Source organism: Oryctolagus cuniculus, chromosome 2, assembly GCF_051225735.1.
Source record: "Oryctolagus cuniculus isolate XC-2025 breed Fujian yellow rabbit chromosome 2, ASM5122573v1, whole genome shotgun sequence".
Taxonomy (NCBI): Eukaryota; Metazoa; Chordata; class Mammalia; order Lagomorpha; family Leporidae; genus Oryctolagus; species Oryctolagus cuniculus.
Window position 1 is genome coordinate 117,406,604 of NC_142868.1, and position 26,483 is coordinate 117,433,086.

Below are 26,483 nucleotides of genomic sequence, written 5' to 3' on the forward strand. Positions count from 1 at the left end.
CACAGCACTGGCCCCTAAGGTCCTGGGTCTAGAAGTGTCACTGGGACCCCAAAGTTTGCCACAGTGTGCTCGAAGGCAGAGGTGATAGAGTGAAAGGCTTGTTTTGGGAACGGCACCTGGCCTGCAGTGTCAGAAGGGAGAGCAGGGGAGAGGCCAGGAGACTATCTTGAAAGGATGAGCCTGGAAGAGTGGCCACAGTGGGCATGGGGTGTGCTGATGCCATGTTCATGGGCTTGGCCTCTGCTGGTCTGGGCTGGGCTGGGGGCACACCCAGGAAGGGGCGGAGCTCTGGAGTGACCTTCACACACACACACACACACACACACACACACACCCCGGCTCCCCAGGGGGAAATTCTCCTGGCCTCAGGGCACCTGTTGCTCTCAGGGAGGAGACCCAGGGCAGGGGTGAGCAAAACCCGTGGGCGTGAGCAGTGAGGCCGAGGGCAGACCCGCACAGAGGGGACAGTGTTGAGACCGATGGAGGCCTTGCCCTCGAGAAGTGCTAAGACTCCAGGACTGGGGGAAGGAAGTGCATTGAGACTCAGTCATAGACCAAGGGCTTACGTGTGGGAAAAGAGTACCGCTTATTCCTGTGGGCTTCAAGACCTGAGGATGAGAGGGGAGGGCCACACATGCAGGGCTCTGCCACTCCTTGGAACAGAGCAGGCTGGGGACAGGGCAGTGAGCTGTGGCCCTCATCCACGCCTGGAAGTCCCCAAGCATCCACTCCACACCCCTTACTACCCCTCAGTGCACAGGGGCCTTCACGGTGACTATGACTTGGCCAGAAGTTCAAGGTCCCTATTTATCCTCCAGGCTGATTCTGAAAACAAGGCCAGGGTGAGTTCTTCATGCAAAATGAAGCGTGCTCTCTCTCTCTCCTCTCTCTCTCTCCTCTCTCTCTCCCTCTCAACATCCCCCAGTTATGTGGTGACCAAGGGGTGGGCGAGGGACTCTGGAGGCCTGGAGTGGCAGACAGTTCTGCACAGGGAGTCCAGGGAGCTGCTGTCACACACTGGGAGAGGAGGGGATGGGGGTCGGGGTGCCCGCGTTGTGCTGCAGGATCACTGGAGAAAGGAGTCACTGATGGGGTCGGGGGACACAGGGGAGCCCCACCCTCAAAGGAGAGGCCAATCAGGCGATCTGGGACCCACAGCTCCTGGAGCCAGCAAGAGCTCAGCAAGGGAGAACTTTACAAAGAAAGCAGATTTATTTTCCCACAGTTTCGGGGGAGGGGGCAGAAAGTCCAGATAGCTCTGTGCCAGCAGGAATGTGGGGTGGCCGCTGCCGAGAGGAGAGAGCCAAGGGCGAGAACCGAGTGGCCCCCTGAGGGAAGCAAGCAGGAAACAAGTTGATTTCTGTGAGCTGACACCTTTACAAAGGAAACACCCACCTGAAAAGCACTCTCTAAAGAAAGCCGAGCACCTGTGTCAGTAGAGGTTTTTTTTAAAGAAGCGTGTAGGCCACGAGGGCTGCTCCCATGTGGACAGAAGTGAGGTCTCTATGAAAGGAGCTTCATGTAGCTCTCAGCTGTGCTTCTGCTTTCCACCTTGACTCTTGCCAGATCAAATGCTGGAAGGCCCACCTTGGACTTCCCAGCTTCCGGACCTATACGACATTCCCATGTCTGTTCTTTATAAGTCATCAGTCTGTGGCATTCTGTGATGGCAACTTAAGTGGATGAGGACTCTGTGATTAATTAATGCTAGCATTAGCCAGTTGGAGACTGGATGGACAGGCACATCGGGGCAAACACATGAAGCTGGCCACACTGACCCTTCTGTTGATGCTGGGTGCATTTTGAGTGGACAAGAGCCAAACCTGAGACTCGGAAGAAACACTCAGTACGAGACAGGAACGAACAGCAGCCACCATGGCACCGAGTCATTTACCGTAATGCAAATGTCTTACCACGAGCTGTTTACAGGTAATAGTGAAACTACAGAAATTACCCCGATGGTGCTCTCCTGGTGACAGTTTGTTATTGCTGATATAATTCTCTGCGAGCATTCAGCATTTGTTGGGGTCAAAACAGTAGAATCAGGCTGCCCATCACTCGTGAGGCCACACGTAGCTCTGCCTGCCCCGGTGGGGTCTGTGCAGGTTGGGACGGAGCTTGGGGCAGGTGACTGCTTTTGCATGGCAGGATGTGTCCAAGTGAAGACCGAGCCATGCGGTGCTGACAGGCGAGAGTGGGGACTGCTCCCAGCAGAACGGCAGTGAGCGGTGACGACGGGTGGAGCGGACACGGCTTTCGGGCTAGCAACAAGAGGCTCCTCAGGGTGGGTTAGTTATGAAAAGCTCTGGTTTCTTTCAGAAGAAGCGGGTTTAAATCTGAGGGTGGAAGCATTGTCAAGAATGAAACGAAAAGTCAAAGCCGTGTTCAGGGCAGAAGATCTGTAGTCTGGTGCTTATTTGGATGGAAATGAAAGCAGCCCTCGGACAAGCAGGCCTTCGATGAGAGCTTGGTTGAGGATCTAGAGAAAGGGAATGACATTTATGTCAATGGTCTAGACTGACATTCCCGGAGTTTTCAAGATCAGTTTTTTTTTTTTTTTGATAGGCAGAGTGGACAGTGAGAGACAGAGAGAAAGGTCTTCCTTTGCCCTTGGTTCACCCTCCAATGGCCGCCGCGGCCGGCGTACCGCACTGATCTGAAGCCAGGAGCCAGGTAATTCTCCTGGTCTCCCATGGGGTGCAGGGCCCAAGCACTTGGGCCATCCTCCACTGCACTCCCGGGCCACAGCAGAGAGCTGGCCTGGAAGAGGGGCAACCGGGACAGAATCCGGCACCCCGACCGGGACTATAACCTGGTGTGCCAGCGCCACAAGGCGGAGGATTAGCCTAGTGAGCCAGGGTGCCGGCCTCAAGATCAGTTTTAAGTGGATTGTTAAAACATGATTTTTGTAAACCTTCTTGGGTTTCCTTCCATCAGTCTGCTGAAGAAAGTTGACTGGAGAAAGATGACTCAAGGTATCTAGATCTAGATCTATATGTCTGTCTGTCTATCCATCTATCAGGATCTATGGACAGACAGACAGACATATATTTCGGAGGTTTTGAGCCAACATAGAGAAGAGTTAAATCCACGGACATCATGATGAAAGGTTGAGATAGAAAATGTGGCCAAATGCACCAGGGCAGGTGGTGGAAATGTGGATAAAGTGTGGTCTTCCGGGGACAGGATGGCCCCCGGGGTGTTAGGGTGGAGTTTGACCTTGGCAATGGCCTTGCGCTCTGATGTAATCAGCCCAGCTGACCAGGTGGAGACATTGCTGTGTGCAGGCCCCAACCTACCTTGGAGGGACCAACGGGGAGCCCTACAGTGTCACCAAGGAAGGACGGACAGCATGCTGTTTCCGTCTGTGGTAGCCGCCGCGTCCCCTTCAGACCAGCAGCGCCTGGAGTCTGAGCGGGGGTCTTGCCCCCTCTGTTTCTGCCCCGCAGTGACACTGGAGCAGTTCTCCCTGGCGGTGACGCGCTGTCCTGACGCAGAGGACCGGGCTGTGCTAACAAAGGTAGGTGACCAGCTCAAGGACTGAATTTCTTAAAGCCGGTAGTGTTCCCATTGCCCTAAGGAGAGCTCCGTTTTTACGAGCGGGAGTAGATTTATCATCTCTGAATTTTGTGCTCCATGGGGATGAACCTGTCATCGGCAGGTAGGGGGTTGCTGGTTAATGAGCAGAGCCACGTCCGAGGGCTGCAGTGGAGTGACAGGAGAGTGGGTGACAACTACAGCAAGGACTCCGCTTAATCCTCCCGAGAGCCCCACTGGTTCTATTTAAACTTCTCTGACAGTCTTGACTCTGTTAGTAGATTTATGAGGCTTGGTCAAATTCCATGTCTCCCACTCTATTTTTAATTAAGACAAAGGATTCTACATCCTCCTTCTGTCACCATAGGGACGGCTACACAATTAGACTGTTCTTCTTAACCGCTGGGACGCACTTCTTATGTCATAGTTTCCTTGCCCTGGAGTGGAAGAGAAACTTACTTCCTTTTCAGTAAGAATTCTTTTCTGTCCCTGTGAGTGACATGAACAGAGGCGTGGGGTAACCTTGATTTGGGCTACACCTGCAGATGAGCCAGAGGTGTGGGAAAACCTGGCAAGAAGCCTTGTGAATTTAACTAACACTGTGTCTTGGAGGCAGAAAGCAGTAAGATGCAAACATATAACACACACACACACACACACACACGCACTTTTCCACTGACGACTGACACTCCTGTTTTCACCTGTGAACTGTGCGGGCTGACCTCAGACGTAGGCATTTCCGTGACGTCATTTCGGCTCTGCACCATCAGGAAGCCGCGTGCACCAGGAATTGCATTTCTTTACCTAAACCCTGGTTTCTTTACCAGGTGTCCTCCGACTTTAGAAATGGGTGGAAAAAAATAGGGCGTCACTCTAAGGGATTTTCGACTCATTTGCCTAAGGTGTGATATTTTTGGTCTGTCTGTTTTTTTTTAAGCTTTCAGTGATGTTAATTTTATAATAATAAAAAAAAAGTGTTGCTGGTCCTGAGGGGTGGGTTGTGTGGGAGACCTGATTCATCAGAGTCCTGGGGGCAGTGGTAGAGACTCAAGCTCATGGGCTTGTCCTGGTCTTCTGAGGTTTTGCACACAAAGCTCTCTGTTGGCTGCCCTGAGGTCCATTCCCTGAGGACGGGGCCTCCCAAGGTCAGGCTGTCTTTTTTGACCTTGATGCAGCTCTCAGGGCCCTTTAACCTCACGCTCTGTTCAAGGCAAGGAGGACCTGGGCTCGCTCTTGTATCCTGCCCAGCATTTTCTCCCACCATCATCTGCTTCTCTCTTTCCTTCCTCTTCTGTCTGTCTCTCCCCTGCGTTCCCCTGCGGCCTGCCTGGCGCTACTGGTGAGCTCCACCTGGGGGTTACGTGGGCATCTCAAGGGGGGGGTGTCGGGGACGGGGAGGCCAGCTCATGAGACCGTAACCCCAGGCCAGCTTCTAGGCGTCCTTGTGGTTACACAGCTTGGGACACCGCAGCTCCTCTCTGAGTTTGTTCACATCTAGAGTGGGTGGATGGAAAGAGATGTTACCCAAAGGTTCCTTCTCACAGTCTCACCTGCTTGCTGACTCTCAGACTGTCCCCAGCTGGCTTCTCTATTGCATTCAGTGAGGAACAGACAGTCTGGGGCTAGGGTGGGAAGACTGAGGCTTGGGGCGTCCTGGAATGCGGCTGCCCTTCCCTGACATTCAGTGCTCTGTGTCTCCCCTGTTGGTTTCTGCAGAACGCATGAGACAGCAGCTGAGGGCCGTGCCTGTGGGTGCTTTCTCAGTATCTGCAGCTATCTGGGCAGGCACCATCAAAAAAAGTTTCACTGAGCAAAAAACGTGCTGAGGGCACAGACACTGAAACTATGTTAGGATTTTTTTTCAGACGAATGAGGTTTTTTTTTTTTTTTTTTTTTTTTAATGTCACATATGGGAGGGCACCATGTGGTGTGACAACAGGGTGCAGGATTGTCACAGGTGTTATGGGAGAGGACGTAGTAAGGGTGACAGTAGAGTGTTTTGATGAGGGCCGACCTACTGCTGATTGTGTTTGCTCTGGCGCAATCGATTTATTTAACTCAACCTTGTGAGCACTTATTGGAGGCAAAAACCAAAGATCAGGGCCCATTATGATGTTTTTAGAATTACATTTTGCACGCATATTACCGTGTCCTGACATTGCCAAAGGCCGCCGAGACCTGAGGGCTAACGTGTCATGGTAATCCATGAGAGTGCTGTATGCACAAGCCGCCCGGAAGACACGGGACAGGAACACATGGTTAAGCCAAGGTCAGACACACTTGGAGAAACGGACATCGCTGAGACCTTGGAGATGGAAGAGCAGGCGAAAGGGGAGGAGCAGTGAGTAGCACCACTATTGAGTAGCAGCAGGTGGTAGAGCAGGGACCAGAACAGGTCTCCATTTCCTCCAGCTGGGTTTCTTCCTGGGGCATCCACTCAAATGAGCAGACTTACTGGAGAATCCACCGCCCCCAAGGACACGCCTGGGAGGTGAGACTGAGACACGACCTGGAAATGTTCACTCGCGGCTGGCTTGGGGACCCTGTCCCGTGGCCGAGGGCACTGTGAGACGGGCGAGAGCTGGCTCCTCTGCGACTCGGTTTCCCCATGTGCCAAGCAGAGCACAAGGCTGTTCCCGACATGCTTTTCCCACCACGGCAACCCTGTGAAGGAGCCAGGAAGAGACCCCGAGAAGTAAGACAGCTGCTATTCCAGGTGGCCTGTGGCGGCCAGAATTCACCACTGCTGGGAACCACAGACAATAGTTGGATTCCACACATGTCCATTCACTTCTCATCTCTGAGCTGACCTGTTTCTCCCCTTGTTCCTGGTTCTGCTTGCCAGTGACTGCAGTGCCTTGGGGTCACTCCCCTGCAGAGCCCCTTGCCCTTGGCTCACGGTAACTCAGGGCTCAGTCCACACCCCACGACTCTGTCATCCCAGCACTCCCCCTTCCCAGTCCTCACCACCCCTCAGGGCTGGAGGCAAGTCCACGGTGTTGCAGCCTCTCAGGGTCGTCCCTCTCCTGTCCTGAAGCAGGCACTTGAACTTGGTCCCTGGGGAATGGGCTCCAGGCCTCACCCTGCCGAGACCCAGTGTGTGGCCCTGGGCGGGTGGCTTCTTTCTCTCAGTCTTGTGTCTCCTCCTGGTAACAGAGAAGGTAAATTAGGTGAGCTCGAAGACCCTTCCGGTGTCCACACCTGCAGGTGTGCGGCGAGACATAACTGGCCACGTGTGATTTTTTTTCTAGTTTATTTTTATTTGAAATGCAGAGGCGGGGTGGGGTGGGGTGGAGGAGATCGTCTATTTGCTAGTTCACTCTCCAAATGCTCACAACATCTGGGGTTGAACCAGGTTGAAGCCGGGAGTCTAGAAATCAGTTTGAGTCTCCCACACGGGCGGCAGGAGCCCAGCCACTCGAGCCAGCACCTGCTGCTTCCTGGGATGCACATTAGCAGGAAGTTGGAAGTTGAAGCAGAGCATGGGGCTTGAACCCAAGCACTCCATATAGCATGCAGGTGCCCCACGCATCCTCTTAACCACTGCACCAGATGCCCTCTCCAACCACCTGTGGTTCTAACTGTGCTGCGGGGTGAACCCACCTGGCCTTTCCCACCTGCCTCCTCTTCAGGCTCTGTCACGGGAACTCAGAAGCCCCGGATGCTACACATTCTGTCTGGGTTTATTCTCAGCCCTAATTCCCTCTCTCCTCTGGAATATGGTGACCAGAGAGTTTATCTTCCAAACATGAACATTTTTTGAGAAGGAAAGAAGTGTCATTAAAAATTCAGCTCAGGTGATAAGCATAAGACACAACTGCCCAGGTGCACAGGAGCCTTTGGTCAGCGTGTGTGTTCTCAACCAAGCAGTTCCACTGTGCCTGAGACGCGGGTCCAGGCTCTCCTGCCTCTACTCCCACCATGATGGTCTCCTCTTAAAAATTACACCCCCTTTTCAGGGTGGACGCTGGCATGAACGTGAGCCTCTTGGTGTCAGTCTGCATTTGGACCAATGTTTTCTCAGCTCACTTTGTTCTTGCAAATCTGGGGGTTTCCTACACATCTGGCAACAGCTGATTGCAATTGGGGTGGAAGACCATGACTCCAGCAGGGTCCTCCTTGAGACTAAGGCCTCCTGAGGCCATCACCTGCGGGCCTCCCTACCTCACTAGGGTAAGCAGAAAAGTGAACAAGGTGCTCAAGGGAGCGTGTGCCCCGTCAGTGCTGCCCTCCAAGGCTGGGACACAAGAGCTACCATTGCTGGTGCTTTGGCTGGCATGCTATGCCTGGAACAAGGCAACAGAACCATGGTGGGCTTGGAGCAAACCTTCCCCGCTCCTGTGATGCTAAGCTAACGCCTGGAACATTCCCCCATGCTGCAGGTCTAGTGCAGCCACCTTACCTAAGGCTTCTCCCTAGAGGTCAAGGCCGGCATTTCTGTATATGGGACTGGACATCACACACTACTCACTGTAGAAAACAGTACCAGAAGCCATACTGCCTCCAGGAAGACAAATAAGTAAACCAGCCCCAGGGAGGGCTTGTGCAGTGCACCACCTCAGATCTCCGCTCCCCACCCTGCAGACCTGTCCCAGGGCGATCCCAGCCATGCTCTGACGAGGTCCAAGTCCCCCAGCGCCCGAGTTCATATCTGCTGTCCACCCAGGGCAGCCTGCAGGGGCACAGCTGCCAGCTACCAAGGCCCAGGCCAGGCAAAAGCACTTCTTAGTGCCTGCAAACACTGATGCTGCCCCCAGATGCACACAGGAACCTGGGCAGATGTGAGGAGGATGCCAGGCCTGCCTCCCTCGCAGCCGCTCGCCAGCAGAGCTGGCCAGGCACACCCCTCGCTCGAAGGATGTTCTTACAAGTCCGACTCCCAGGAGTCCTTCCTGGCGGGAAAGTCTCCAGGCAGCCCCGCCCCTTGGGACCCCGGAGCTCAGCCGACGCAGCCTGCCCTCAGCATCAAGGCCCAGCGCCCAGCCTGCGGGGGTCCTGTGGGGAGAAACATGGGGTTCACCTTCGCCTGGGAAGGGCCCAGCCGGGGAGAAAGGGCGTTTTCCACATGACCGCTCTGTTGCTTCGCTCCCTGGGCCTCAGCAGCGTCCCAGCAAGCTGGCTGTCTAGTGTTTCTTAAATTGCCGTTGTCACGAAGATTCTTTCTGCTTCGCTTCTCCCAAAGTGCTCCTCCTGCTCCCCCACCATCAGTAGGCCCACCCCTCCCGCCATCACTGGAGGGTGGGCCTGGGGCTCCGGCACAGGCGCCCGGCCTGGCCTCAGTGCTGAGAGGAGGCCTCAGCCCTCGGCTGCCCGACGCCGCTCCCCAGGGCCTTTGCAGGGGACTGTCCCCGCGGCCCCGGTGGCCACTTGGCCCTGTCGAGCGGGCGAGGTGGGGATTTTCCCTCTCTCCTGCGCTCTAACTGCTCTGCTCTTCCTTTTCGCAGATGCGTGGGCGGCAGCCTGTTTAAGCACCAAACGTGGCAGCCAGGGGTAAACTGCCAGAGCTCTCACCCCACACACACACACGGGGCTGGCGGCCGCGCCTCCGGTTCTGGGTTCTGTACGTGGGCCTTTTCCCGCCCAAGGAGCCCGTCTCTGTCCCATGGCTTTGAGTGTCGCAGTCTTCCTGGGCGGGAAGGGCTTCCTTCCACCCTTCTCAGGTCAAAACCCCCAGGGGCTGCCGGTCGGTTGGTCGTGGTCCCTGCCTCCTCTGTGTGTCCCACACAAGCCCCCAGCCCCCGCTCAGTCGCCTGGGGCTGGTCATGGGATCAACCTCCCACATAGAGGGAGGCTTGACTGCACTTGCAAATCCAGTGCAGGATGAGTGGTTGTGGGTCCCTGTTCTGGGTTCTGTCAGTGAGGGTGGCGGGAGAGCAGAGGCGTTAGCACCCACCCGTTACCCACTGTCCTCGCCCGGTCTCCCACTGTGCTCTTGCCTGTGAGAGTCACATAGGAAGAGGTGTGTGGCCGGCAGCATTCCTAAAATAGCTGTTCAACAAGTGCTGACCGAGGCCTGTGCCGTGCCTGGAGATGTCCTCCTCATACTCATACCTGGCTCACTAGATGTGTCTTTTTTTTTTTTTTTTGACAGGCAGAGTGGACAGTGAGAGAGAGACAGAGAAAGGTCTTCCTTTGCCGTTGGTTCACCCTCCGATGGCCGCCGCGGCTGGCGTGCTGCGGCCGGCGCACTGCGTTGATCCGAAGGCAGGAGCCAGGTGCTTCTCCTGGTCTGCCATGGGGTGCAGGGCCCAAGCACTTGGGCCATCCTCCACTGCCTTCCCAGGCCACAGCAGAGAGCTGGCCTGGAAGAGAAGCAACCGGGATAGAATCTGGCGCCCTGACCGGGACTAGAACCCGGTGTGCCGGTGCCACAAGGCGGAGGATTAGCCTAGTGAGCCGTGGCGCTGGCCAGGAACGTGTCTTAATGTTTTACCCACACTCCTTAAGAGAAAAGGGCCACTGGTGGCACAGAGGTCAAGTTTCAGACCTCGGCTCTTCCAGCCACAACTGCCTTTCTCTTATTCCTGCACCTCTGTGCCTTCAGGGACCCTGGAGTGCTCGCCTCCCTTCATTGCTCAAGGTCAACCCTCAAGTACCAACTTGTGCCCTGGTTTTGCAGGGCTCAGCTCAAACCACACTGTTAGCGACAATCGTCCTTCCAGTGACACTTGAACTTTGGAAAGGAATCTTTGGTGCATAGGACTTTTTTTTTTTTTTTTTTTTAAGATGTATTCATTTGGAAGGCAGAGCAACACAGAGAGAGAAAGAGAGAGGTCTCTCATCTGCTGGCTTACTCCCCATATGGCTGCAACAGCCAGGTCTGGGTTAGGCTGAAGCTGGGAGCCAGGAACCTTATCCTGAAGCTGGATCAGAAGCAGAGTGGAACCAGCACTCTTATATGCGATGTCAGAACCCTAAGCAGTGACTTAACCCACTGAGCCACAGTGCCGGCCTCAGGACCAACTTTTTAAGTCAAACGAATAGGTATTGCATGGTTGAATGTGACACTCCATGATAAGTCCACAGTTCACACGGCAGGCACTCTGCTGGGCACTGGTTGGGGGAGCATATCTCTAAAACCTGGCCCTGGCCCTCAGGTAGCTCCCTGATGGATCGCTGAGACAGACCTGCGATTGAACTCCTAGAAGCAGGCCCCCTGCAGTGGACCAGTGCTGAAAGGGAGGGAAGGTGGGTTCAGGGAGGGCTCCCCAGAGCAGGTAGCATTTGAGCTAAGCCTCCATGCCTCTGCAGAAATGAAGCAACTGTGTGGTTCCGCTGTGCTGGCCGGTGGTGTTGATGTGACAAGTCGTGAGCTGGGTTTTCCATTTATAGAGCGTTTCAGGTGCACTGATGCATACTCGAGAGTGGGCGGCCAAAACAGGGGACTCGGGCAGCTGCTGCCCGGGGAGGCTCATCCAGAAGCTTCGATTCTTTTTTATTAAAAACTTTTGATTCACAAGCAATTGTTGTGGGGCTACGGTGCGATACTTCAATACATGCACCCTGGATAAGCCCACCTGCCCCGGCAGCCACCCTCCTCCTCCTTCCGCACGCTTGGAGCAGCAGCTCTCTCCTGCAGCTCTCCAACCCCTCGAGAGGGTGTGGCTGTGAGTTCCACGCACCTCACTGTGCCTGAAACAGCCGAACCTCTTACTGCTGTCCGCCTGTGTATGGGCACCTGTTATCCAACCTCCCTCTCCCCACCTCTTCAGCCTACAGGCGTGTCTATTCTAAGTTCAGATAACCTTTTTTTTTTTTTTTAAACTTCTACCGGTAAGGGAAAACATATACTATTTCTCTGTCTGTGTCTGGCTTCGTTTGTGTAACGTGATGATCTCTATCTCTTTCTGTTTCGCAGCAAATGCCTGAACTTCATTCTTTGTTATGCTGAATAATGTTTCATTATGTGTATGTACCACGTTTTCTTTATCCATTCATCAGCAGATGGACACATAGCTTGTTTCCATGTCTTGACTGTTGTGAATGGTGCTGCAGTGAACATGGGAGGGCGGGTATCTCTTTCATATGCTGACTCCATTTCCTTTGAATATAAACCAAGAAGCAGTTGCAAAAGCTCCTACTCTTGCTATAGGCATATACTCAACTGACCTGTAGCTAACTTTTAAAGATTTAGTTATTTATCTATTTGAGAGGCAAAGTGACAGCTCCTGTCCACTAGTTCGCTCCCCAAATGTCTGCAAATACCAGGGCTGATGAGGCTGAGGTCAGGAGTTGGGAAGTCAATCCAGGTCTCCCACGTGGGTAGCGTGGACCCAATGACTTGAGCATTGCCTGCTGCCTCCCAAGGTACACATGAGCAGGATGCCAGAATCAGGAGCAGAGCCAAGACTCAAACTTGGACAGATAGGAGATGCAGCATCCCAAGTAGCATCTTAATCACTATGCCAAAACCCCATCCTCTATCTTGAAAGTGCGGTATTCAGTACTACTTCCAGAGCTTGGAAGACTTTCTGGTATTCAATAGTTAACCACGAAGTCAGGTGTCTCTGAGATGGAATGCAGCAGAAACCGCCACCAGCTAATAGTTGCTCCAGAATTGATCTGAGAGCATGGTCTCCAGGCTAGGGACAGAGGAGAAGGGGTGATGGGAATTTAGAGGGAGAAAGGCAGGGGCATTTCCTGTCTGATTGCAACAGGATCTGCTCTGCTGTTTGGAGAGCCTGCACTTTACTGTCCAGCCAACAAAGTTCTCCCATCAGGAGGAAGGGACCGACATGGTTCCCGTCCACATGCCATCAGGAGCACGCTCTGCCTGTGGCCGCTAACCCAAGAGCAGCCTATGTGATCCTACCGATGGGCAGCAGTGTGGGTGGATGTGACCACCTGCCCTTCCCCCTGGACACTTCATTGTCCAGCATCTAAATGAACATCCAAGAGGAGAATTGTCAGGAAGCAGAAGTGTCAGGGATGGAAAAAGCAGTGAGCTGCCCCATGCCTGGGGGAAAACCCACTGAGGGTTCCTGCCCCTGGGCATCTAGCACGGGACTTCCCGGGGAGCCTCTCTCCCTGGACATGCGCCCGTCCCCTCTGTATGCAGCTCCAAGGTGCAGAGTTCACTGCAGTTGCTTCAGAAGATAGTCACAGGGGAGGTCACATCACTTGTCACAAAAGAAAAGTAGAAAGATTTGGTGCAAGTCCTGTGTAGGAAACCAAGAGTGGAATTTGGCCCTTGGTAACTAAAGTTCACTGAGAAGAGCGCAGGGCCTGGCCAAGACTTGTCATTTCCCCTTTTAAATAGAGATCAAGATGCTGAAGTGCCCGGAGTATGGAGGAATTCCACCAGCAGCTTCCAGGATGTGGGTCCAGGCCAGGATTCCAGCACACGGTGAAGGGGGTGTTGGCACTCCAGTGACACGGGGAGTCACATGGAGTGGGCTGGTGAGGGCCGCAAGCCCAGCGCCCACACGGGCACAGCTCCTGGGTCACAGCCACCCACAGCTGTGGCCTGATGACAGCCTGGAAACATCTGCACCTGGGGATCCCTGCTGTGCACCTGCTTGAACTCCTCTAGCGCTTACAGACCTGTAGCTGCTTTCCTGATGGTTCATTTTACAATGCTCAGATATTTACTGGAAAACAAACCAAACCAACACAGAACATCAGGGACATCACCTTTGACCTGGGATAGAAGAAAATCATTTCCTAGATGTACTCCTTCCCTCTCCCAGAACCCAGGAAAATTTGTGGTACATGGGAGGGATGGGGGGTGGGGAGAAAGCAAGGAGGGAGGAAATTTGTTCTGGATTAAATGCCAGGGGAACTGTCAGCATGAAGGCACTGGGGAGCCCACACCAGCTTTTCTGGATCTCCTGATACCATGTTTTTCACCTCTGGGAAAATCTTTGTGCTCCAATATGGGACACAGGTATCCCAGGGGGTGTCTTAAGCTGCTGTGCCAAACACCAGCCTTTATTCTCAAGTGTCTGTGGAACATAAGCCAAGAAAACTTGAAACATAAGGAAGCCCCAAAAAATGTTTAAAAACAATCTCAAAGGACATAAATATACATTAAACAGGATGAACATTAAAAGCCAGTGTATCAAATGGGTGAAATACAGCTGAAATAGTGCTGAGAGCTGCGAAGCGGTAACCTAAGCCCTCACCTCCATAATCCAGAAAATAAAGAGCAAAATAAATTCAAAGAAGCAGAAGGGAGTAAATAATACCGTTAAGAGCAAGCATCAATGAAATTACAAACAGAAAAATTAAAACAAAAGAGCTAGATCCACTAAAAAATTCATAAAAGTGTGAACCGTCTAGCTAGATGAACAAAAAGAAAGACAAGCCGCCAACGTCAGGACTGGGACTGAGGAGCTCGGCGTGGCGGCTGTGAGCATTGCCATGATAGCAACACTACAATGGGACGCTCCACACACATACAGGCGACAACTTAGAGCCAACAGTCCTAGGCCTCGAGTTACTTGGATATAGTCCCGTAACTAGGAAGTAAATTAAATTCATGGTTGAAAAATTCCAGAGAAAGACATCTCCAGGCCCAAATGCTGTCAAAGGATAATCCTGCTAAACAATTAGGAAACCACGGGCAACAATTCTGCCCACTCCTTTCCGGGAAGCAGAAGAGAACGGAACACAGACCAGTGCGTGTGAGGAAGCTAAGTGTTTCCCGTACCAAAGTCAGACACAGACAGCAAAAAATAAAAACTGCAGAGCAATGGGTCTTATGAATACAGACACAAACACCCCAGCAAAGTAGTAATAACAGAATTCAGCAGTACATAAAAAGATGTATACGTGTTACTCTGAACATGCAAGGCTGGTTCAATTTTCAAAAACAAATCAATCTAACCGTCCATATTAACAAGAAAAACAGCAAAAAGTCACATTATTATATCGATTATGGAAAAAGCATTTGACAAAATCAACGCTTGTTCATTATAACAACTCTCAGACAGCTATGAAGAGAGTAGCGTTTCTTCAACTTGATAGAAAGCATTTTAGAAAGCAAAATAGCTAACATTATACTCGGTGGTGCGAGAGTCAATGTCTTCCTCCAATATCAAGACCAAGACAAGGACTGTGATGTTGCAGTTGTTATTCAGTGCCGTGCCCTAAGTTCTAGCCAGTGCAATAAGGCAAGAAACGGAAATAAAAGGCATATTCATTTAGATCAGAAATGAAGGGGAAAAACACCAGTTCTATTTGTAGATGGTATGGTTGTCTGTGTGAAAAATCCCCAGGAATCTGAAAGAAAAAAACGAAGGTAAGGGAGAGGCTCATGTCCTGGTGCAATGAGTTTCGCCACCGCCTGTGACACCGGCATCTCAAGCCAGAGGCCCATGCGAGGCCCTGCTGCTCTGCTTCCAGCACAGCTTCCTGCTGATGCACTTGGGAAGGCAGCAGAAGATGGCCAGCTGCTTGGGCCCCTACCACCCATATGGGGGATCTGGATTAAGTTCCAGGCTCCTAGATGTGGCCTGACCCAGACCTGGCTGTGGCCATTTGAGGAGTGACTCAGCAGATGGAAGATCTCTGTCTGTCTGTCTGTCTCTGCCCCTCTCTCTGCTCCTCTGCCTTTCAAATAAATGAAAAATAAATAAATAAATCTTTTTTAAAGGGAAGAGGGAGGGAGAAAAATTACAAGGTCAGTGTTAAAAAAACTAAGTATATATCTATAAGCTAGCAGTGAACACAAATTTCAAAAAAATTTTAGAAATTTTTAAAAAAGTCAAGTACAATATCTCAAAGAAATACTTAGATATAAATCTAACAAAACATGTATTGGACTTGTATGCTAAAAGCTACAAAGTGCTTGATTAGACAAATTTACAGTAATCTATATAAATGAAAGACATACCATAATCATCAGTTGGAAGATTCAGCACAGTAAACATTATTTCTGCCTACATTGAGACATTTTTTTTTTTTTTTGACAGGCAGAGTGGACAGTGAGAAAGAGAGACAAAGGTCTTCCTTTTGCCGTTGGTTCACCCCTCAATGGCCACTGCAGCTAGCGCACTACGCTGATCCGAAGCCAGGAGCCAGGTGCTTCTCCTGGTCTCCCATGCAGGTGCAGGGCCCAAGGACTTGGGCCATCCTCCACTGCACTTCTGGGCCACAGCAGAGAGCTGGACTGGAAGAGGAGTGACGAGGACAGAATCCGGCACTCCAACTGGGATTAGAACCCAGGGTGCTGGTGCCACAGGCAGAGGATTAACCTATTGAGCCACAGTGCCAGCGGAGACATAAGTTTAACATAATTCCTATCAAAATCTCAGCAAGATTTTCTTAAAAGAAAATCTTGAAAGACAGGGACAGATCTTCCATCCGCTGGTTTGTTCCCCAGCCAGGCCAAAGCCAACACCCAGGAACTCCATCCAGGTCTCCCACATGGGGGCAGGAACCCAAGAACTTGGGCCATCATCTGCCACCTCCCAGGCTCATTAGCAGGAAGCTGGATAGGAAGCTGGGTAGCCAGGACTCAATGCTGCATGTTGGTGAGGGATGCCTCCATCCCAACAATCAGTATAACCCACTGCACCACAATACCAGCTCCCTCACCAAGATTTTTCTTGCTGTAGATAGAAAATATTTTAAAATTTATATAGAAAGGTGAAAGGGTATCTCAAACAATTCCGGAAACAAAAATCAGTAGAAGGAATCAGTCTATCCAGTTTCAAGGCAGAAACCTACAGTAATCAAGACTACATGATGATGGCAGAGGAATACACCTGTAGATCACAGGCCTGAGTAGGGAATGCCCAAATAGACCTGCACTTATGTGCCCTACTGATCTGTGACGAAGTGGCAGGAGAAAGGCCAGTGGAAGAGAGGCAACCTTTCCCACAATGGTGCCGGAGTAAGTGGACGTTATAGGCAAGCCACAAAAGAAAGGAGAACGAGAGAGGGAGAGAGAGAGGGAAGGAAGGAAGGAAGGAAAAACGGGGAGGGAAGGGGAGAGGGGTAGGGAAGGAGGGAGCTTCACATATTATACAGGAATTAATTCAAAATGGATCATGAACATAAATATGAAATAGAAAAATGCAAATTGAAATGACAAAGTTGAGAACAGACCAGTGGTTGCTGGGGTAAGAATGGGGAGACGTTTGGAAGGAAAGGAGGAAGTGGTGGCTATAAAAGGCAACAGAAGGGATCCTGGTGGGGATGGGTTGTTCTGTACGTGGCTATAACAGGGCCAGTGTGCTGGTTGGGACGTTGTACCGGGGATTTATAAGATATTACCATGGGGGGAGGGGAGACTAACTAAGAGATTCCCAACATTTCTCTGTAAAAGTCCTTACAATTGCATGTGAATTTACAATGATCTTTAAATATAAAATTATCTAATTAAAAAAATAAAAAATGCACTAGAGACAAAGTGGCTTAGAAAAGCTCAACTAAAATAAATAGCAAGAAAGATCCATCAAATTCTCATTAATAACAAAACTGGGACTGTGGCAAGGTTGAATTCAAGGCAACAAAATCCATTAAATGAGAAAAGACATGATACCATATATGTCACAGTCTATGGGGAAACTTCCAAAAGTTCATGGAAAAGTGCATATTATGAAAAAACTGCACAGATTTCACATTTTTTAAACCAAAATAAATTTGGTGTTTACATACTTTATAATCACTTTTGTGAACTACCATCATTTAATGAAGGTGTAACTCTCCTATGTTTTGTGCATACCACTGCTGCAGGGGAAGCCACGGACATCGCAGAAACTCCAGAACACCCTGAGAATTTTCACTCAACACTTGCCAAGCCACAGTAAGGCTCTGCAGGACGACAGTTAGAAGCGAGCTAACGCAGGCCTTCTTGGCAAAGCCTCACGGAGCGTGTCCTGATCTATAACAAAGGCATAAATAGATCCCACCCAGGAAAAACAGTTCCACCAACCTTGTCAACGTCGATGAGGGAACAGCAGAACTAGAGATTGTAACCAAAACTTTATACTCTTTTTTTTTTTCTTTTTTTTGACAGGCAGAGTGGACAGTGAGAGAGAGAGACAGAGAGAAAAGTCTTCCTTTTGCCGTTGGTTCATCCTCCAATGGCCACCGCGGCCGGCGCGCTGCGGCCGGCACACTGCGCTGATCCGATGGCAGGAGCCAGGTGCTTCTCCTGGTCTCCCATGGGGTGCAGGGCCCAAGCACTTGGGCCATCCTCCACTGCACTCCCTGGCCACAGCAGAGAGCTGGCCTGGAAGAGGGGCAACCGGGACAGAATCCAGCGCCCTGACCTGGACTAGAACCAGGTGTGCCAGCGCCGCTAGGTGGAGGATTAGCCTATTAAGCCGCAGCGCTGGCCTATACTCTCTTTTTAAGCTAACATTTTATCACAGAAGAAAGTCAAATTGAAAATTGTTGAGAAATAATAATGGAAATGTGAAACAATAAAAAGTACAGCACACCTGTATGATGAAGGAGAGTGAATTAAGTATTCCATTGAAAAGCATTTTGTAGGTGCTGTGAGAACAAAGAGATCGTAAACAAGAAAAACATAAATTAGAAAATAAATTGAGAGCAACCAACCACTTGCGACACTCCCCCTCCTATACTGGAGTTCCAGCCACTCCACTTAGGCTCCAGCTCTCTGATAATGTGCCTGGGGAAGCACCAGAGAATGACCCAAGTCCTTGGCCCCTGTCACCCATGTGGGAGACCCAGATGTCCACCACCTGGGAGTTCCTGGCTCCTGGCTTTGGCCTGGTTCAGCCACAGATATTGTGATCATTTAAGGAGGGAACCAGTGGTTGGAAGATCAAGTTTCTCTCTCTCTCTCTCTCTCTCTCTCTCTCTCTCTCTCTTTCTCTTGCTGTTGCTCTGCCTTTCAAATACATGAATATGTTTTTTAAAATAATAAATCTTAAAATTAATTGGAGTTTTTAAAAGATTGACTTATTTATTTGAAAGGCAGAATTACAGAGAGGCAAAGGCAGAGTCCGAGAGAGATAGAGAGAGGCCTTCCATCCACTGGTTCACTCCCCAAATGGCTGAAATGACCACAGCTGCGCCAATCCAAAGCCAGGAGCCAAGAGCTTCTTCTGGGTCTCCCATGCAGGTGTAAGGGCCCAAGGACTTGGGCCATCTTTTACTGCTTTCCCAGGCAATAGAGAGTTGGATTGGAAGTGGAGCAGCCGGGACCATAAGGGATGCCAGCACTGCAGGCAGCAGCTTTACCCACTATGCCACAGCACCAGCCTCAATAAATTGGGTTTTTAAAAATTGATTTATTTATCTTAAAGGCAGAGCAACATAAAGAGGGAGGCGTGCGCACACACACACACAAAGGCGGAGGGAGAAGGGGAGAGAGAGAGAAAGAGAGAGAGAGGATATCTTCCATCTACTGGTTCACGACCTAAATGGCCACAATGGCCAGGGTTGTGCCAGGTTGAAACCAGGAGCCAAGAACTTCATGTGGTCTCCCACATGGGTAACAGGGGCACAAGCACCTGGGCGATTGTCCGATGCTTTTTTAGGAATGTTATCAGAGAGCTGGATTGGGAGGTGGATAAGCAACATGGAAGAAGGTTCTATGGCATCGCTCACAGCTAAAAGTTGAGTGCCAGATCCAATGAGTGTTTTAGGAAAATGTAGGTAGGCAGGAGAAACCTGAAGGTTTCATGACAATGGAGTAAGGTCTCAAAGAACGGTGTATTCATTAAACGGGAGCGAGTCTCTGTCTCAGGCCAGGGCCCTGGGATGTCCAGAAGAAAGGGCTTTGATCAAATATGAGGGAGAAGACCCCACTTTCAGGAGCTGGGGTGCAGGGAAGATGAGGAAGCCCTCCGTTTCACAAGAGCCCAGCGTCTCGGGCCAGATGGGGGCTAATGGTGGCCCTGACCGTCACAAGGTCATCTTTCTTGTCAAGACCAGCCCCTCAGCGCTCATCCCCTGAAAAATACCCGACATGTGCAAAGTGCACGCAGCAGCCCCCGTGCAAGGAACACAGACAGGAGGCAGGCAGCAGACGGGGCCAGCAGAGAAAGCTCCCAGGCGTTCATGGGGCAGCGTGGAAGGAGTTGGAGGCAGAGGCAGGACAAGGCGTTCCAGCTGAGGACAGTGTGTGCAGCAGGCAGGTGCCCCGGGGTCTCCCACGTGGCATTTTATAGGCAAGGGGTGGCCCCCGGGGGCGTGGAGGGAGGTCAGGCAGGGGCCAGGCCACAGAGGGTCTCGTCCACTATGATAAAGAGGGCAGCAAATGTAGCTGAATGGTCTTGGCTGCATGGTTGTGTAGCAAACCAGGTGAAGACTGGAATTTCAGGACCTGAAACGGAGCATCGGGAGCGGCTCTGCAGAGTCAGGGTGAATCCTGCAGGCAGAGTGAGGGCTCTTGCATTCAGGGTGAGCTGCTTCCCGGAACCCCACAGGAGGCGGCAGAGCCGAAACTCCACGGCGCCGCCGGACGTCCAGCTACAGCGGATGATGGCTCGTGTGCACCCTGTAAGGCAGCAGATTATGGCTCAAGTAGCTGGGTTCCTGCCACCTTTGTGGGAGAGCTGGCGTTTAAGACCTGGACTGAGTTCCCAGCTCCTGGCTTTGGTCTGGCCCAGGCTCAGCTGTTATGGGCATCTGGGGAGTGAACAAGCAGATGAGACATTTCTGTGTGTGTGTGTGTGCGTGTGCGTGTGAGTTCCTCGCCTTTTCTGCCTCTCAAATAAATAAGTAAATAAATTCATTCATTCATTCATTTAACAAAGTTGAGTTGGGTCAAGCAAATTCTGAGTTATTAAAAAAAAAAAAAAAAAAAAGCCCAGGACAAGAGATCCCGGCCGATAGCTTTCCCACCAGTCGGCTCACCTCTGTGCAGGCAGGAGTGTGGTTGTGAGCCAGCCCGCCCGTGGGGATAGGCAAGGCCCCTACAGGCAGGGGCTGCTTCCCTGTCTGCAAAGCTGTGCCTTAGGAGTGTACCCTCCCCACACTGGGCGTGTACACGGCCACACCTCAAGATGCAGGTGGGAACAAAAAGCAACCATTTCCATGTCACCCGCCCTCAGTGTCCAGAGGCAGCAAGGCCCAGCCCTCCCTCCCCCACGCTGTGCCAGCGCCTTCAGCATGCTGGTGAGGAGAGGCCTTTGGTTGCTGTCCGCAGAGCTTCCTCCCATCTCTCTCCCTCTTTGTTGACTTTGTTTCCTGAAGATGAATTTTCTGGGTGTTTCACTACCAGTCATCTGGGGAGACCAGAGTTACAGCTATGTCTTGGCTTTTTTTTTTTTTTCAGCAAGGTGGCACACAGCTTTTTAATTTTTTGAAGATTTATTTATTTATTTGAAAGGCAGAGTTATAGAGAGGCAGAGAGGGAGAAAGGAGAGAGAGGTCTTCCATCTGCTGCTTCACTCCCCAGATGGCTGCAACAGCTGGAGCTGCACCAATCCAAAGCCAGAAGCCAGGTGCTTCTTCTAGGTCTCCCATGCAGGTGCAGGGGCCCGCTTGGGCCATCTTCTACTGCTTTCCCAGGCCATAGCAGAGAGCTGGATCAGAAGAGGAGCAGCTGGGACTAGAACTAGTGCCCATATGGGATGGCTGCGCTGCAGCAGTGGCTTCACCTGCTAAGCTACAGCGCCGGGCCCTGGCACACAGCTCTGACTGAGGCCGGTCCCTGCCTTCTCCTACTACTGTGTGTTTGATCCCCTGTGACGCCAGCATGTGGCCCTTCGTCACCTTGCTGTGACACCTGGGCCCCCATGAACAGAAATGTCTAGCTCAGCTCAGAGCATGGCAGTGAGGAGAGAGCCATATCTTCCCAGCTTCTTAGGACCTGAGGGCTCTGAAGGAAGCCATCGCCTTGCTCCCCCCACCCCCACCTCTCCCCTAGAGCATCCAGCTACCAGAATGGTGCAGCTGCTGCCCCCTGTCCTGTTATGTTGCTAAAGAAGAGAGGCATTTAGGACCCCAGTGACAGGGAGCATATTGGATTTTTAGATGGAAAACATCCCCAGACAGTTTGCAAGATAAAGCGACTTTAATCTTGAGCAAGCTCCTCAGGAGATCAAAGAACAAGACACTCAAATGGTTGCCCCCCAGAGTTCAGTTGAATGCAAATAAGACTTTCTCACCTGGGCTCACACCTGGGGGAGCAGAGGCCAGGTGGTCGTTAAGGATTAGAGGCGGCTTTGTTCCAGTCTGGCCCAGGTTTTAGGCACTTTCCTACTGCAAGGAGTGCCCTTAGAAATTGCAAAGCCAATACTTTTTTGCTAATGCCAGCAAAAACGCCTTAAGCTAGGGGAGAGCGAAGTTGCCCATCAATTTTGCAAAGCAACAATGCAGATCCCAAGTGACTAAAGTCTTCCGCAGAAGGCAGGCACTTCATCACCGTGAGAGAACTGGGTTGTTGCTGGGGAAAGCTGTCCAGATCTCACGCTGGCCTGGCTGTGCCTTAATAAGCTTTGTTCATCTTCCCTGAAGCCGGAGGGCCCAGTCCGGTCTTTGGCTTCATCTTATTATGCGGCACGGGCCAGGGAGATGAGCCGCCTGCTTGTCGTGAATCCCTGGAGAGCTCCCCTCTCTCTGGGGTTGGTCCTGGTGGGGTGATGCTCCTAAGCCAAGGCTGTCTGACTGTTCTCTTCCACAGAACACACCTGAGCCCTGATGCTGGGCCGGACACAGTGGGCAGCCCCAAGATGCATGAGCCCCCATCTCCTGGATCACGTCATGGGCAGGGAGAGAGTCACACGGTCAAATAATGACTCCAGCAGGTGGACGTGCAACAGAGAGACCCCCACATAGCTGTGGGAGCTCAGAGGAAAGGAACCACTTTCAGGAGGCCTTTGGATGAGGTTTTCAAACAGAGAACCTTAGCACACAGCCACTTCACCACACAAGTTTGCCATAACAAAGAAAGGGGAGTGTGGACGACACATGAACTTGTGGGTGTGTATCTATATCGCTTATACCTAAATAAGCATATATATATTTATCACATGCCGAAATGATCTAGTTTAGGGGTGCATCATTCTGTGACGTTTGACATATGCAAGATACAGAAGAATTGATCCTGATAGAATCTGCCTGGCTATGGCTTGATGATTGTCCTCTCCTCCTTCTGGTAGCCCCTCTCAGTCTATGCTCTGTTCTCCGTTGCCGTAGTTTTATCTTTTTGAGAATGTCGTCTTAGCCCACATGGGGTCACAGTCGTCTGTACACTTTCCTTCTTGGCTTCCCTCACTCAGCACAACTTTGAGATTCAGCCAAGCCCGTGCACACAGTAACACCTACTCCCCTTCAGTGATGCGTCGTACTCCGTTGTATGGAGATACCCTGGTTTGTGTATCCATTCGGCTGTGGAAGGGCATTTGAGTTGTGAAAGTTTTTTGGTGGTTGTGAGCAGAGCTGTGCAAACTCTCCTTATAGTATTATGTGAATGTAGGTTTTCATTTCTCTAGGACAGTGCTTCACAAGCCACTTTGACGCTTGGGGCCAGATACTTCTCTGTTGTGGGAGCTGCTGTGTGCATTGCAGGACGGTGAGCAGTGCCCTGGGCATCCACCCACCAGATACCAGCAGAATTCCCCCAGAGTGTCTTCAGACGCTGCCGAATGGAAAAATCATTCACAGCTGAAAACCCCTGCTCTTGGGTAAACGCCCAGTAGTGAATTCACTGCATCATGTGTCAAGTGCAGAACTAAGAAACGTCATATTCCCAGTGCGAGAGGCCGGGCCACAGCTAGGCGTCCTCAGTAGCACCTGGCGATGCTGTGTTTCATTCTGGCCATTCCAGCAGGCACGTAGGGGCATCTCGTTGTGGTGTTCACTTGCACTTCCTCAATGGCTGACGCTAACTCTCTGTGGTTATTTGCACATCCTCTTCAGTGAACTCTGTTAAAATCATTTGTCGGGGCTGATGCTGTGGTTAATCCTCTGCCTGCGGCTCCAGCATCCCATGTGGGCTCCAGTTCTACGTCCCAGCTTCTCCTCTTCCAATCCAGCTCTCTGCTATGGCCTGGGAGGACATTGGGAGGGGCTCTGGCTCCTGGCTTCAGATTGGCTCAGCTCCAGTTGTTGTGGCCATTTTGGGGGTGAGCCAGTGAATGGAAGATCTCTCTCCCTCTGTGTCTCTCCCTCTCCTCACTGTCTGTAACTCTACCTCTCAAATAAATAAATAAATTCTTAAGAACAATCATTTGTCCATTTTTATTGGATAATTTGCTTTCCTAGTGTTGAGCTTTCAGAGTTCTTTTTTAATTACAAATATTAATTCTTTCTTGGATATGTAATTTACAAATATATTCTCCCAATCTGTAGTACAGCTTTTAATTTTCTTAACAGTGGCTTTTGGGGCGGCATGGCATAGCAAGTTAAGCCACCACATTCGGTGCCAAGCATCCCATATGGGTGCTGGTTCATGTCCTGGCTGCTCCATTTCACTGCTCCCTGCTAATGCACCTGGGAAAGCAGTAGAAGATGGTCCCAAGTGCTTGGGCCCCTGCACCCACATGGGAGACCTGGAGGAAACTGCTGGCTCCTGAATTAGGCCTGACCCAGCCCAAGCCATTGCAGCCATTTGGGGAGTAAAACAGTGGATTTGGAAGACCTTTCTCTGTCTCTCCTCTCTCTCTCTCTCTATAACTCTGCCTTTCAAATAAATAAGTCTTAACAACAACAACAAAAAAAGGCCAGTGACTTTGCTGAGCCAAAGGTCTTCATTTTGGTGAAATTCAGTTTATCAGTTTTTCTGTTTTGTAAATTGCGCTTCTGGTGTGATATCTCAGAACTTGATTTGACCTCAGGTCATGAATGTTTGCCACGATTTTTTTCTTTAAAGATTTTTTAAAGATTTATTTGAAAGGCAGAATTACAGAGAGAGGAGGAGAGACAGGCAGAGGGAGAGGGGGAGAAAGTGGGGGAGGGAGAAGAAGAGGCAGAAGTCTCCCATCCACTGGTTCACTCCCCAGATGACCACAATGTCTAGGCCTCGGCCTCATTGAAGCCAGGAGCCAGGAACTCCACCTGGATCTCTCACATGGGTGGCAGGGGTCCAAGCACTTGGGCCATCTTCTGCTGCTTTCTGAGGTACGTTAGAAGAGAGCTGGATCTTGGGCCGGCGCCGCAGCTCAATAGGCTAATCCTCCGCCTGTGGCGCTGGCACACCGGGTTCTAGGTCGGGGCGCCGCATTCTGTCCCAGTTGCCCCTCTTCCAGGCCAGCTCTCTGCTGTGGCCCGGGAGTGCAGTGGAGGATGGCCCAAGTGCTTGGGCCCTGCACCCCATGGGAGACCAGGAGAAGCACCTGGCTCCTGGCTTCAGATCAGTGCAATGCACCGGCCGCGGCCATTGGAGGGTGAACCACCGGCAAAGGAAGACCTTTCTCTCTGTCTCTCTCTCTCACTATCCACTCTGTCCAAAAAAAAAAAAAAAAAAAAAAAAGAGAGAGAGAGAGAGAGAGAGCTGGATCTCAAATGGAGCAGCCATGACTCAAATTGGCATTTGGTGGGGGATCAATGTGGCAGGCAATAGATTAATCTCCTGTGCCACAGCAGTGGCTCAACTATGCTATCCTGATGACTTTAACTTTATATTAAATTTTAAAGTCAAATAAGGTGCTTTCTCTCTCTTTGTTCTCCTCTTGCAAATTCTTTTAACCCTTTGTTTCTTCTGCTTTTCATATACATTTTAAAAATCTGTTTGTATGTGCAAAAACTTCTGTTGTGGTTTTGATTGGAACTATGTTAAATCTTTGAATCAGTTTGGGGAGGGCTGACAGAGGTACTCTTCTGACTGCTCCAATTCACTTTATTAGTTCTTCCTGGATGACTTCCTTTCTTCTGTGATGATTTTCCCTTCATAAAGATAATACACATTTTTTGTAGATTAATACCCATTTCATTTTGTGAGAAGCTATCATAAAGAATGTATTGTTTTAAATTTGATTTTGTAATTATAGATTGTTAACTATCTGGAAATATAATTGAAGTTGTATGTTTTGACCCCTGCTAAGGTCACTGTCATTTCTAGTGCATTTAGGATATTTTTTGAGCAATTTTTCTTGTAGGCAGATACATTGTCTCTGAATAGAAACAGTTTTACCTTTTTCATTCCCAGTGTCTGTGTATTTTCCCCATCCTGGCTGCCTAATCGCATTGGCTAGAACTTCTGGTTTGATGACGAGTAAGTGATAAGAATTGGCACCCTTCCCTCTTCTGGATCTTAGGCAGAAAGTCTGCACAGTGTTTGGCCATTAAGTGTGATATTAACTTCAGGGGGTTTTTTGGTTTGTGTTTCTCTTCTAATTGTCTCCTATTGGTAGTTTTAAATTTCTTATTTATTTAATTTTATTTATTTGCTTGTTTGAAAGACAAAGAGACAGAGAAAGAAAGAAAGAGAAAGAACCCACTCACTGGTTCACTCCCCAAATGCCCGCTGCTCTCAGGACTAGGCTGGGCTGAAGCTGGAAGGCAGGAACCCAAGCCAGGTCTCCCATCTGGGTGGCAGGGACCCACCTGCTTGAGCCATTACTGCTTCCTCCCAGGGTCTGCGTTAGCAGGAAGCTGGAGTGGGGAGACAGAAATGGAAACTGAACTCCAGAATTCCAGTGTGTGTACATGGCTGTCTCGGGAGGTTTCTTAAATGCTAGGCTAAACATCTACCCCTGTATTGTACTTCTTTTTCCATCCTTCTAGTTTTAATTAACTTCTATCATTATATTTGAAGTGATTTCCTTATGTATAGCTTGGGCTTCTAAAAAATTTATACTGAAAATTCCTATCTGCTAATTAGTACGTTTAGACTGCTTACAACTAATGTGATTATTGACTTGTTTAGATTTAGATCTACCATTTTATTGTTAGTTTCCGGTGTGTCTCCGATTTCTATTCTTCCACTTCCTCTTATGCATTGTATTAGTTTCATGTGGCTGCTGTAACAAATTATCACAAGCTTAGTGGATTCAATCAACAGAAATTCCAGAGTCTGAAATCAGGATCACTTGGCCACAGTAGAGATGCTGGCAGGTTCACACGGCCATTGAGGG

General features: G+C 50.5%; 1 protein-coding gene across 6 annotated transcripts in view; it reads left to right on the forward strand.

The window, feature by feature from the left end:
• ACOXL (acyl-CoA oxidase like) overlaps positions 1–26,483 on the forward strand; it is a 371,290-nt gene that overhangs the window by 303,853 nt on the left and 40,954 nt on the right. For 4 of the 6 annotated variants that reach the window (XM_089326093.1, XM_089326094.1, XM_051836339.3 and 1 more), the window contains one exon: positions 3,450–3,520. In XM_089326093.1, coding sequence (XP_089182219.1) covers positions 3,450–3,520 — 71 coding nt within the window. Of the gene's footprint in view, positions 1–3,449; positions 3,521–17,220; positions 17,469–17,503; positions 17,997–26,483 lie in introns of those variants that run through there. The other 2 variants (XM_089326095.1, XM_089326096.1) reach the window with 2 other exon arrangements.